General features: G+C 36.0%; 2 protein-coding genes across 17 annotated transcripts in view; one reads left to right on the forward strand and one right to left on the reverse strand.

Annotated features, from left to right (window-relative positions):
• The window catches only part of Kiaa0586 (KIAA0586 ortholog), a 162,236-nt gene that overhangs the window by 138,428 nt on the left and 9,805 nt on the right, over positions 1 to 14,003 (reverse strand). For 10 of the 11 annotated variants that reach the window (XM_058584633.1, XM_058584627.1, XM_058584631.1 and 7 more), the window contains exon 4: positions 9,961 to 10,037. The exons of the other annotated variant lie outside the window; for it this stretch is intronic. The gene's annotated coding sequence lies outside the window, so the exon portion shown is untranslated. The remainder of the gene's footprint in view (positions 1 to 9,960; positions 10,038 to 14,003) is intronic. 11 annotated transcript variants of the gene reach the window in all.
• Positions 21 to 13,729, forward strand: Timm9 (translocase of inner mitochondrial membrane 9). 6 transcript variants are annotated; one of them, XM_058584634.1, is made up of 6 exons: positions 21 to 203; positions 421 to 600; positions 3,420 to 3,620; positions 11,435 to 11,499; positions 12,163 to 12,258; positions 13,212 to 13,729. In XM_058584634.1, the coding sequence occupies exons 4-6, from the start codon at positions 11,461 to 11,463 to the stop codon at positions 13,344 to 13,346; spliced, it is 270 nt and encodes an 89-aa protein (XP_058440617.1). In that variant the 5' UTR covers positions 21 to 203; positions 421 to 600; positions 3,420 to 3,620; positions 11,435 to 11,460; the 3' UTR covers positions 13,347 to 13,729. The 6 variants fall into 6 exon arrangements, with proteins under 6 accessions (XP_058440617.1, XP_046317908.1, XP_046317909.1 ...); XM_046461948.2 differs by having other exon boundaries at positions 23 to 203; positions 3,420 to 3,512; XM_046461951.2 differs by having other exon boundaries at positions 23 to 203; positions 421 to 595; positions 3,420 to 3,512.

A 14,003-nucleotide genomic window follows, 5' to 3' on the forward strand; every position in this document is an offset into this window, starting at 1 on the left:
CGTCCAAAACATCCAACCAAAACGCAAGTACTCTCCCGTGCCCTTCCATCCCTGTCCGGGTGGAAACAAACTTACACTGTTAAAACCTTAAAAGAGATGTGAATTTATTTTTATTTTAAAGACAACACATCTCCCTACAAGATTAAGATATTGGATAAAATCCGAGGGACTCATCTTCGACTGAAGCGCTCCTGACCTGACTGGTAACACTACTCGTGTTTATTAGGGATTATTTTCACTGTAGCTCCTGAAGACCGTTAGGACCGTGGGGTTAAGTAAATTAGTCTTCCAAAGAGCTTCAATAGATTCGGGTCGTAGGGAGAGAGAGTCAGGAATAGAGAGCGTTGGTAAGCATACAGCCACGAAGTTAATTTTTAGTGGATTTCAGAATTCATTTATGGTACTGTATTTTTTCCTTAGATTTCCCCACGTTGTAAAGAATCTGCGTCAGAGTTTAAGTACTGTTTGACATCACCGCTCCCACGTGTTCTGTGCCATCCAGCAGCGGCGGCACCCTGACCCCGACCCTCAGCCCCCAGACTCCACCTGCATTGCAGTCCCCCAGCCTCTTACCAGTCGGATGCGAGAGCCTGTGGTTAAGTATGGTCTCTTTTCTCTGCCCTCAGAATCCTGGGCTCTCGGGTGGGGGGCGGAGGTCAGCTTCAGAACGGTGGCTGGGTCCCGGGAGAAAGCGGCCAGATGTGTGTGGGCCGCGGGGGCTGCAGACCCGGGCAGCGCGTCTGGCCGGGTGCGGACCTACGACGCGGCGGCCTCGTCAGCCTGCCAGGGTAGGAAGCTGAGGCCCCGAGCCACCTCAAGCTCAGGTTTGGGGAGTCTAGGTCTTTTGCGGGGACAGAGAATTAGGCTGTAAGGTTTTCTGTGCCGCGACCTTGCGCTGGCATGCTGGAGTCCCTCCTTTAACTGCAAAATCCTTTCTAGACTCCAGTCCTTTCTAGACTACCAGGGCTGTCTGCTCATTTTCGAAGACGCACTGCTTAGAGCCTTCCCTTTTCGCCTTGCTGTGTATAGGCTTTAAAATAGATTAATCAAAGTAAAATATGTAATCCGATGGAAAAGCTGCCTACTTTCATAGACGTCTAGAATTAAAATGGACCTACGGGTCAGCTTTGGAGAACATTTCACTTATTTTTGCATCCTGATGAGTTTCAGTAATTAACAACTATTATTATGTCAGTTACATTTTCCCCATTGACATTGGTCTCTTTTGTTGAACCTATTTGTTCACAGTTTGCATAAGTGTATTAAAAGAATAACAATGTCAGAGCTGCAAGAGACCTTATGATCACTTAACTTCCATAATTTCTGGGTGAAACTTGGGTGTGAATGTGAAAGGGGGGGGGGAACCTTATCTTGCCCCTCTTATCTCTAAGGCATTTATTAAGCAAAGGCATTTATTAATATGACTTGAATAATTTGGATCTTAAAAATCCCTTTAATGTCATCTTCCAGTGCCCAAGGCTCAGTTCTTTATATCTTGAAGCCAGTCTTTCCAGTCTGAAAGCAGTATGATTATCTCTCAAAACTGCTCTGGCTAACAATGAGTTATCATTGTTAGGGTTATTAGAGTTATTGTTAGACAACCTAAATCTGACTAAAATAACTTCCTAAATCTGCTACAAATAATTTAAAGGGTCATGTGATTCCTATTAGGTTATATTAAACAAGTTAGTAAAAACAGTTTAGACATTTGACCTCAAAGACACTGATAGCTCTGATACAAAAAAAAAAAAACCAAAAAACCATGGGTCAGAAGGGCGTTTTCCCCCCTTTTTCCTTTTTTTAACATGTATTTGCTTTTTCTTTCCCACTCTTTCTCCAAGCATATATAAAATTTTTCTGCTGAACCATTTGCAAGTAAGTTGCAAACATGAACTTTAACCACAATTTATTCAGCATGTGTCTCCTTAAGGACATTGTATTACACAACATCAATAAATTATCATACTTGATAACATTCAAATTTCTCAATTATCCAGGAAGTGTTTAATGTTTCTTTGATCAGGTTCCAATCAAGGTTCACACACTATGTATAGTTCTCAACACTCTTCAGTCTCTTAATCTACATCAACCTTTTCTTTATTGCATTTTTTTTAAAAGACCAGCCCAGTTTTCTTCAGTTATTTCGTATTGTGGATTTTCCTGATTATTCCCTAATGATCAAAGAGCATTTTTTTTTTTACAAGAATGCCACATAAGTAATGCTCTGTGCCTTAGTGGGTCCCATCATAAAATACCTAATGCCACAACTCAGTGTATGTGGTGCTAGGTTTAATCACTTGGTTAATATGACTAGTGACTATGATCTTTCCAACATGAAGGAGTACTTTTCTTTCTGTGATATGTAACCTATGGAGCTGCTTTAAGATCATAGATATATCCTGTTCCTCAACTACTTGTCACTCAGTGGTTTTATATGATCTTTGCCTGAACCGTAAGATGCCAATTACCAGTACCAATCCTCAAAGACCAGGAGCAATTATATTGATAGGGCCAAGGACATCAGAAGAATCATTTATTGTAAACTAAGTTTGAGCAGAATTAGGATTTGGCTTCAAAGTTGGTACAAATCTGCATATGATTTTTAAAAAGAAATGGAAGGTATCTCCCCATCATGTCCTGGTTAATTTATTTTATTCAGTATTATACATTTCTGGAAATTATTATGTGATGATATTCACCTGAAATAAAATTTTTCTGGGGCCTTTGAAATCTCTTTTGTTCTTTGCTAAGTGGATTTCCTTTCTGAGAAGGAAAGGAAAATAATTTAGGGAAGTTACTAGGTGCATTAAGAAGAGATAATAGACATGGTTAATAAATGTGAAAAAATGTAAGCAAAAATAACAGTTGCTGAAGAAAGGGTCTGAAGAGCTTACAGCATGTTTGTCTATTTGGAGAATATATTTTAGATAAATGGTATTCTAAATAACAGTTTATTGGAAACATAGGTCTTAAGGTGTAAGAGGGAAAACACTGCTTAAAGTATGAACAACACCTTAGTTAGGCCCCTACTGTTGTAGTTACTGTTTGTAAAGTGGTCTCTTATAAATGTAGACATTTCTAAACTTTCCCTCCCAGGGGTATTAGAAGAATCATATAAGAAGTAATAATATGTAGGATGACATTAAGTATGCTAAAGAATTGTAGTCTCGGAATAGAGGGGAAGAGGGGTATTGGGGATGTAGCTCAGTGGTAGAGTGCATGCTGGCATGCATAATGCCCTGGGTTTGATCCCCATTACAGCAAGAAGGAAAAATACCTGATGTATCATTTAACTTGGTAATAAAAAAGAAGAAGCTTTTTTAAAAATAACATCGCCACAGAACTTTAGATTTCATCAGGAAGACTGTTAGAGCTCCAAAGGGCCTCAGCAGTCATACTATAACACCCTAATTTTTCAGGTAAGAAATCAGGCCTCACTGGAGACAGACGTTCAAGCAAAGGCTGGACAACCACTTTTCCAGAACAAAAAGGAAACTCATGCATCAGAAAAGGTTTGAGCTCGATGACTGATAAGATCTCCCTTTACTATTAAGTTTGCTGGTACTATAATATGTATCGTTTGGCACAAAACTAAACATTGCTATCATCATTCATAAGAGGTAAGCTAGAGTTCTATCCCTTCTCTCCTACACCAGCTTTCAGGGATTTAGCCTGACACTAACTCCTGATTGGATATTTGCCTCTAGAATTAAAAGCCTTTTCTGTAAGAAAAGAAACAAAGAATCAAATAAAAAGACAGCCACATTGCTGCAACCTGTTCTCACCATCAGCAGTTTTGTGTGGCTATTGGTCTTTGTCAGTCAGTGTACCTCAGGATTAAAAAACTACACAATAGATTTAGAAGACCTTACACTATAGAGTGAATCTGAAAATCATTCATTTGAGCATCTCCACTGTTTACTAGGAATAGTTTTCTGTGGTTAGTTTCATCATAATCTTGATAATAATAACACTACAGAGAATAAATAAGCTATGGAGATTTAGGCAGAGTTAAGAAAATTGCTGGGGCTGGGGTTGTAGCTCAGTGGTACATCGCTTGCCTAGCATGTGTGAGGTATTGGTTCGATTCTTAGCACCGCATATAAATAAATGAATAAAATAACATCCATCAACATCTAAAAAAAAGGGGGAAAGAAAATTGCTGGTTGGGGGTGTACTCAGTGGTTACACTTACCTAGCATGCACAAAGCTTTGGGTTCCATTCCAAACACTGGGGGGGGGGGGATTGCTGACTATTAGCTGATATTGAGTTTAAGTGTAGGCCCAGGAAATGTTTAAAAAAATAAAATACATAATCAAATGATTCTAGGAAAAACTCATAATGTTAGCAGTGATCTTTGAGTATAATCAGTAGATTATATTACTTTTATAGTATAATAAACTTTTTTTTTTAAAGGAGGAGACTGTTTAAGGAATGTACATTAAAAGACAACTAAAACCACAAGGGCTGGGGTTGTGGCTCAGTGGTAGATCACTTGCCTAGCATGTGTGAGGCACTGAGTTCAATCCTCAGTACCACATAAAAATAAGTAAATAAATAAAATAAAGGTATTGTGTCCATCTATGACTAAAAAAAAAAAAAAAAACAATTTCAAAAAAGAAATTCATACCAGTGTCATTTGGGGTGTTCCTCATCTATATCTTGCCAAAGACTTCCCAATGATATCCATCATTTGTCATCATGAATTGCATAGTAAGGGGGTTGGGAGGACTGACACAGCACAGTGTATCTGTCTCTGAAATTTACAGAACATTTAAAAACTTCATATGTTCTCTATCTCTAACTTCTGGATGAAAAAATCAATAAACATGAATTTTAACCTGAGGGAATACAAGGATAGGAATAAGAGAACTAGATTATTATGTTAGTCATCGTGTAAATTTTCTAAGATTTTAATTCTAAGGAAATCAGATCTCTTTTCTTTTTTTTGGTGTGGAAAATCCAGTTTGCTTCATGTCCTAGATACAGTGAGAAAGCTCAGGTCAGGTGGATGGCCTTTTGTACTTCGAGCCAGATTCCTGCTGGTAAAGCAAGTTCCTTAATACATATTTTATTGTCCTTGTATTTTTTAAGTTCCCACAAAAAAGTTTCATGTCATACTAATTTCATAAAGTCTTCTTGCCATTTCTTGGATCTTTTCCAGACTGTTTTTTGAGTGGGAATCCAAAAGAAGTCTAACTTGGAATTCTACCCACCCACTTCAGTACAGAAGTTAGAGAATATATAAAGTTTTTAAATGTTCTGTAAATTTCAGAGACAGGTACACTGAACTGAAGGCGAATCCAGGGGCGTTTTACCATTGAGCTACAACCTCAACCTCAGCCCCCTTTTTGATTTTTTTGAGACAGGATCTTGCTAAGTTACTCAAGCTAGCCTCAAATTTGTGATCCTTCTGCCTCTGCTTTCCATGTAACTGGGATTACAGGCATGCACCACCACTCTAGCCCAATTTGGATCTCTTGCTAACAACATTTACCTTGCTGCATTTTGGGGGGGCAGGGATTATAATACTATGCAATCTCTCTTTCTAAAATTAAACTCTTGATTCTGAGATCATTGTAAATTCATATGCAGCTATAAGAAATAATATAGAGATCTTATGCTCTTTACCCAGTTTTCCATAATGGTAACATTGTATAAAACTGGAGTACAATATCACATCCAGGATATGGATATTGATACAGTCAAGATTCAGAACATTCCATCATGAAGCTTTCTAATGTACCTTTTTTGAAGCAACACTCCAGTCTCACCCTCCTCCCCTTAACCATTGGCACCCACTAATATGGACTTCATTTATTTAATTCTGTCATTTCAAAATGTTACATAAATGGAATTATACATGTAACCTTTTCGGATTGACTTTTCACTCAGCATCATTCTCCAAGCTGGTATATGTATTCATGCCTCTTTTTTGTTGCTGAATAATATTCCGTAGTATAGATAGAAGTTTGTTTAGCCAAATACTCAGTAAAGAACATCTGAGTTGTTTCCATTTTCAACTGTTATAAAGTTTCTATAAATAACCAGGGACATATTTTTGTATGAATATAAGCTTGCATTTCTCTAAACTAAATGCCTAGGAACAGAATTGTAGAGTGAATGATATGTAATTATTATGCTTAAATTCTGGGGATTGAACCCAGGGATTCTGTATCACTGAGCTACATCTACAGTGTCAGCCCTCTCTCTCCCTCCCTACACACACACACACATACACACACACATACATACATATATATATATATATATATATATTTTTTTTTTTTTTTTTTTTTTTTTTTGGAGACAGGGTCTTGGTAAAATACCTAAGCTGAGATTACAGGTGTGCACCACCATGCCTGCCTTGTGGTTATCTTTTTGTCCTCTTAATAGTATCTTTTACAAAGCAAGTTTTTAGTATTGCTGAAATCAGATTTATCAAAATTTTCCTCTTACAGATTATGCTTTTGATGTTATCTAGCACTAATATCTGAGGAGTTCTTGTAGTTTTCTAAAAATTTTAATAATTTTATATTTTACTTTAAGTCCCTAATCCATTTTGAATTGATTTTTATATAAGGTGACAGACTTAATTCAAGGTTAAAATTACCCTAAGTCTACATATCAGTCTTGGGAAAAATGACATCCTTACTCTTTCAAGCAGTAGTGCGCTCGCCTGGCATGCGTGCGTCCCGGGCTTGATTCTCAGTACCACATACAAACAAAGATGTTGTGTCCGCCGAAAAAACTAAAAAATAAATATTAAAAAATTCTCTCTCTCTTTAAAAAAAAAAAGACTTCTAATCTGTGAACACATGACATGTCTGTTTATTATGTCTTAATTATTAGCATTTTATACATAAACATACTTTTATCCATATCGTTTTTTGGGGTTTTTTTTAGTAATTATCATTGGTGTTATAATTTCAGTGTGCATTTATATTCGTTGCTAACATACAGAAATGCAGTTTTTTGTTGTTGTTGTTTTGTTTTCAGTGCTAGGGTTTAAACTTAGGGTCTTACACATGCTAGGCAAGCACCTACCACTAAGATATATCCCAGTCCTCTCTTCTTTCTTTCTCCTTTGAGACAGAAATGTCTCTCAAGTTGCTGAGGCTGACCTCTAATTTGCAATTCACCTACCTCAACCTCCTTAGTAGCTGGGATGACAGGTGTGCACCACCCCACCCAACTATAGCTGTGTTTGATGCATACATATTAAGGATTGCTATATCTCTTGATAAATTGGTCTATATGTCCCTTTTTTATTTTATTATTATTTTTAGTTGTAGATGGACACAATACCATTTATTTATTTATCTATTTATTTTTATGTGGTGCTGAGGATTGAACCTAGTGCCTCATACTAGCTGGGCAAGCACTCTACCACTGAGCTTCAACTCCAACCCCTATGTGTCTCTTTCTGTCTTTAATAATTTTCTTTGTTCTAAAATCTACTTTCTCTGATATTATCTATTCCTGCTTTCTTTGTTTTTTTGTAACATCATAAGTATTTATTCCTTGTTAACAAATATATTTTAAACATTTAATTAAATTCATTTATTTTAATTGAAATTCACTTAAATTACAACTAGAATAGCTTTGTTTCTTTTTTTAATTTTTTGTTATTTTTAGATATACATGAGAGTAGAGTATATTTTGACATGTCATACAAACATGGAGTAATTACTTCCCATTCTTGTGGTCGTACATGATGTGGAGTTACTCTGGTCATATACGAACATAGGAAAGTGATGTCCAGTTCATTCTACTGTCTTTCCTATTCCCATCCCCTCTCTCTTTCCTTCATTCCCCTTTGTCTAATCCAAAGTCCTGCTTTCTTGTGATTGTATAACTTTTCCCATCCTTTTGTCTTTAACCTGTGTGTATCATTAAATATGAAGACTTTCTTGTAGACCATTTATACCTGGATGATATTTTTTAATCCACGCCCAGTCTGTCTTTTAACTGGTACATTTAGATTGAGTTTTTTTTTTTTTTCCATCTACTAGGGGTTTAAACCTGTTAACTTTTTGTTTTTGTTTTTGTTTCTTTTCCTGCAGTCCTGTGGTCCATTTTGATTTACCTACAGTTTTCTGAATTAATATCTGTACTGAGTATTTAACCCAGGAGTACTTTACCACTGCGCTACAGCCCCAGCTCTGTTTATTTTCTATTTTGAGACAGGGTCTGACTAAGTTGCTGAGGGTCTCAATAAATTGCTAAGGCTGGCCTTGAACTAGTGATCCTTCTGCCTCCCAAGTCGCTAGGATTTACTGGCATGACACTGCACCCAGCTGTTGCATACATATATTTAGAACCACCGTAAATGGTCTTGTGATTTTTGCTATAATTGATGAAAATAAGATAGGAAACTCAAGAAGAGAAGGAAAATGTATTATACTGAACTTTTTTTTATTACTGTATTTTTCTTCTTTATGTCCCAACATTACTTTTATTGTTTTCTGTTTAGAATCTTTAAACATTATTTAAGGCAGATTTGTGGACAAAAAATTCTTATTAGTTTTCCTTCATTTGAGAATGTCTTGGTTTCTTCTTCATCCCTGAAGGATACTTTCATTAAATACATTTGTCTGGTTTGACCATTCTTTTCTTTTAGCACTTGAAAAATTTTGTTCCTCTTCCTCTGGCCTCCATAGTTTCTGATGAGAAATGTGCTATTATCCTGATTAGTTTTTACCTATAGAAAGATGTTGTATTTCATTCGCTGCTTTCAGATTTTTTTGGTTTTTAAATTTTAGGTATTTGACTTAATGTGGATTTCATTGGGTTTATGCTGTTTGGGATTCATTCAACTTCGTGAATTTTAGGTTTATGTCTTTTGCTGAATTTGGAATGCTTTCAGGCATTCCTAGCTGGGAAAGACTGGAGTACCTCATTACTGTTCCCCAGTGGCCTCTACTGATACCACAGTAGGGCATATGGCCTAATCTTCATGGGGCAGTAATGCAAGTCCTGAATCTCAAGTAGACCTTCTTTGATACTATCCCAGAGGAAAGAAATTGGAATGGAAGCTAGTCTCCCTGTCTGGTTTCCACTGACACTTGGTGTTAGTTGTGGGATGGGGGTCTTTTTACTGCCTGGCAGGATGAATGACCCTTTCCCTAACCAGCCTTTTCTAGCAGCACTACAGTGTAGGTGTTGGAGCACCTCATTACATTCCTTGTAGATGGAAATCTAGGCTTCCCAGTTGGCCTAAGCTGATGTGTGAAGGGATAAAAGTGACAGTTTTTTCTGTGGACTTTGCTAGGTATATAGCGGTTACTGCCTAAATTTAGTCTTCTGTCTTGCAATTTTGGTTAGAGACCAAGCTTTTGGTGTGTGGTGGGTTTTTTTTTTTTTTTTTTACTGCCCCCATTTGCAGATGGCCAGCTTCTTCAGCTTTTAAGTCTATATAAAGAACTAAAAAATACAGAGAATTTACCCCTGTGTTTCTGAGTCCAAGGTCCTAACCAGTCTGCTACTTTCCATCCACCTCTCAAAAGTCTTCTTATATTTGCTTTACATATAATGTAGGATTTTTAGTTGTACATGTTAAAGGAATGAGGAAAGGCACAGCTGCGCCATCTTCCTGGAAGCACATGTCCTAAAAAATATCACTGCATGATACACGTATGGAATCCTGTTTCTTTAACTGGGTAATGGTGTTTTATAGCAGCTATAAAAATGCATCTTGTCTCAGAAGCATAGTGTCAGAAGCTAGTTTCATAACTACCACTGTCCTCAGTACATTCACTAAGTGTTTACTGAATGAACATATACCAGTTAATTAATTAGAATCATAACTGCCAAGATTCTAAACTGTAAGTTTGATGATGATACTGGAAGATGATTAAATAGGCTTGGATTTCTGTGCAAGCCTATTTGGAGGGGTTGGAATCTGTGTTTGATCATTTACATACAGCTAAGGGGGAATATAATGGATAGTACCTTACCTGGAACATATGGTGATACAGCAATATCTGAAAAATGGTTACCTTCAATTAATTCTTGGTGTTTATCCAAGTAGTTTCTACAGTAAAATATATATACATATTGTTTATAACACTGTGAAATAAAACTCAAATAAAGAGCATTCTTGTTAACTTGCAAGGCGTTTATGGAACACTAGTTGCCTAAACTTTGGGCTCACTTAAAATTTCTACTAAGTGTTTGTTCAACAGCAGATAAAAAGGGATTTGGAAGGGTTGTCTGTCTTGTTACTAAACTCAAAGTTCTTTGATATACACAGTTACACCTTTTATTAATCATTACTCCAAAGAAAACTATGAGCTATAACATCTAAAATGAGACTAGCATACCAAATAGAAAAGAACTAATGCTTTCCCTTGCTTATGACTTTTAAAATATCAGTAATTATCACAAATATTCAGGTTAAGGAAAAAAGAGGAGGGAAAAGTAAATACAGAAGGGGGGGAATTATATACATGGTTGGGAGTGGTTAAAGTGAAATTAACATTGATTATATGTTTTACTAAAAATGAGAATGTTAATTTTTTGATAGTAGTGTCATATGCTTTGCGCTTAAACTTGAATTTCCTAGTTTTTGTGCTTTTCAAGGCAACTAAATAATTGACGATCCAATAAGAAACATATATACATACAGTTTATCTTTTCTGCTTTGTTTATTTGGGAACTCAAAGCTGAATATAACGCATAACATTACAGTGTATGTGATCAATAGTTGCTTATTCTTCCTTTTACATGATGTTTAATTTCTCTTTTAAACAGCTTTATTTTATATAAACCTTTCATATGATATGCTCAAACTTTTTAGAACTAGCTAGAATACAGTAAATAAACAATATACACATTCTTGAATCTAGATTAACTGAAGTCCTACATTTAGGATATGTGTAAACCTCAGTAATTTAGAAAGTTTTTTTTTTTTTTCCTTTCTGTTGCCCCCAAGTTATATCAGAAGTTTCTAGTAAGTCTTTGTGATTGCCCTTTATGAACTCCAGAATGTATAACTTCAGAAATTTTCCTTTAGCATCTTCTGGAATTCTGAATATCTTTCTTGAGCATTGTTGATTTAAAAGTGAGTGGTGTTTGTTAAGAATTAATTGAAACTTCACATTTACATATAGTAAAAGAATCATTAGCAGCTCAGGTCAGAGTTAAATTGTCAACTAGTGGAATCATTAAGAAATTTTAAGAAGACACTAGAGTTCAGAGAAAACTGTCTTAAAGCTGTAGATTTAGGTAAGACAAGAACTCTGAGTTTCAGAGCTAACATTAGAAAATTTTCACTGTAAATTGTGAGGTTCTGTTGTCATTAATGATCTGTGAGATTGGGGATGGCATATAATTTATGTACAAAGTTGGAAATTTATAAAATATGATTAGCTAACTCTTGACCTAACTTAAAAAAAAAATGTAGATTGACCTTTTTTTTTTTTAAATCAGGTGACTAATAAACATACCAAAAGAATATGGCTGCACAAATACCAGAATCTGATCAGATAAAACAGGTAAGGTATTATAATTAAGGGAACAGGATTTGGGGGGAACAAAACGTAAAGCACTACTGGATGTAACCAGGTTAGTCAGAGATTTCACAAAATAAGTGTTGTATTTCATCTCTAAGAACAGATATTATATGAAGCATGTTTTTGTTTGTTTGTTTGTTTTTGAGACAGGGTCTCATTAAGTTACCCATGTTGGTCCCCAGCTTCTGGGCTCAAGTGATCTGGCTCAGCCTCCCAAGTAACTGGGACAATAGGCATGTACACCTGGCTACTGCACCTGGTTCTGAGTGTGTGTGTGTGTGTGTGTGTGTGTTACTGGTGATTGAACCCAGGGCTTCACACATGCTAGTCAATCACCAGGCTATATCCCTACCCCTTTCTGTTTTGAGACAGGGTTTCACTAAGTTACCCAGGCTGGCCTTGAACTTGTGATCCTCCTGACTCATCTTCCTGGGTAGCTGGGATTACAGGAATGTACCACCACACCTGACTACATATATATTTTTATTCTGGTCAATATTCAGACGGCAAAAATGTACAAGTAAATGATATTTTATAGATCATATTACAACTATTTAAGTTAGCAAGAGAATCTATGGTTTCAAGTGTAAAGTTTCAAAGCATCTTTGTTGCAAAAACTGAGTATTAAAGAACTTTCTATTTTAGTTTAGGGAATTCCTTGGAACCTACAATAAACTTACAGAAACCTGCTTTTTGGACTGTGTAAAAGACTTTACAACAAGAGAAGTAAAACCTGAAGAGGTATGAAAAGTGTTGCTCACTAAATTTCTCTAAGTTTGTCATAACAATAGGATGCCCCTAAGCATTTCACTTGTTCCTACTTACAACAGGAATTTGGGCTGCCTTTTATGTGCCTTTTATGAGCCACTGCTTGGAGGAACTGAAGCTGCCAAGGATCTATGAGCATAGAATGTTTCATGATGCCAATTTAATGTGAAAGTCACATTGTACCAAGACAGACCTTTTTAGAGAAGATACTTGGGGTTGCTGAGTTACTGTTCTACCACAAAGATTCTTAATAATTACCTTTCAGTAGAGATGGCCTGGCTAAAGAAACAATACAGCCTTTCTATGTCCTTGACAACTCAGGTTGGCATTGGAAAAAGCAAAGCTTAAATATGGTGGTTCATATTGCATAGGTGGGTTCTGAACCCCAATCCTATTAGAAGTCTTAACTTTTAATATCCTCATCAAAACATTTATATTGGTAACATTCATGACAAGAACTTAACACATAACCAGCCATCAATAAGTACTTCTTAAATAACTGACATTTTAGGAGAGATGATAATGTAATATTCTTGTTAAAAAGTAAAAAGGTTGAGAATTAAAAATATTGAGAATGGGGTTTCTTATTAAAAAAGGAACAAACCTGCTACTAAGTATATATTCACTAAGAGGATAGTAATTTGGGCTTTCAGTTAATAATAAAATATACTGACAAAAAAAATCTAGTTCAGAAGCTTCATAAAGAAAAGGACCTATCATAGTTCTTAATGCCTACAAACTGGTAGGCATTTAGTATATGTTAATTCTTATATCAACAATTTAAAGCTATGGTCACTACCCATTTGTGCTACTTAGTTCACCAATATTTAAAGAAAAGCAAAGTTCCTACTGGTTGTTCTTTTAGAATATGTGCATTTTTAAAAACTGATATTTTCGCATTGCTTCTTGGATCTTCCCTTTTCTAGATCACCTGTTCAGAACATTGCTTACAGAAATATTTAAAAATGACACAAAGAATATCCATGAGATTTCAAGAATATCATATTCAGCAGAATGAAGCCCTGGCAGCCAAAGCAGGACTCCTTGGTCAACCACGATAAAGAGAAATCCTGATGGATGGACTTTCGATGAAAGATTGCCAACAGCTGTTGCACTGGAAATGAGGATTCATGTGATGGAATCCCCTGAAAGCAGTAGGCACCATGTTAAACCACCTGTCATGACTCTTTGGCAATGGAAACCAATGAAGAAACAACATCGCTGTTCACCAAGAATAATAAAATAGAAGATCTTATTGTTCAGAGAAAATAATAAGATACATTTGTTGAGGCCTTAAGATTCTGCAGCTTGGTCCCTTAATTAGAAAAATAAACCATTGTTTCTTCCATTGTGACTGTTAATTTTAAAGCAAAATATCTGTCCAATCATGTATGAGATAGAAAAATTTTTATTCTAAAAGTGAAATAAATGGAAATATCACTAAGCAGTTGTTTATGCTATATAGAACCATAGTTTTCTGACTGGACTGTGGATACGTTGAAATGTTTTTCAATCAGGATCATCCATCCTCCAAGCATTCCTGTTCATTCATTTCTGCCTCAAGTTGCTGGTAAATACATAAAACAGTTACTTGCTAATCATTTCAATTCATGATCCTTGCCTCCCTTCCTTTGCCAGGATAGGCATCATACATTCTTATCCTAGCTACATTTTCATATATCTTCAGGAAACATTCCAAGACTAGCTTGAGTTTAGTG

Source organism: Marmota monax, unplaced genomic scaffold (assembly GCF_021218885.2).
Source record: "Marmota monax isolate L192 unplaced genomic scaffold, Marmota_monax_Labrador192_F-V1.1 WCK01_AAM20220418_F8-fsc00001, whole genome shotgun sequence".
NCBI classification, from domain to species: Eukaryota; Metazoa; Chordata; class Mammalia; order Rodentia; family Sciuridae; genus Marmota; species Marmota monax.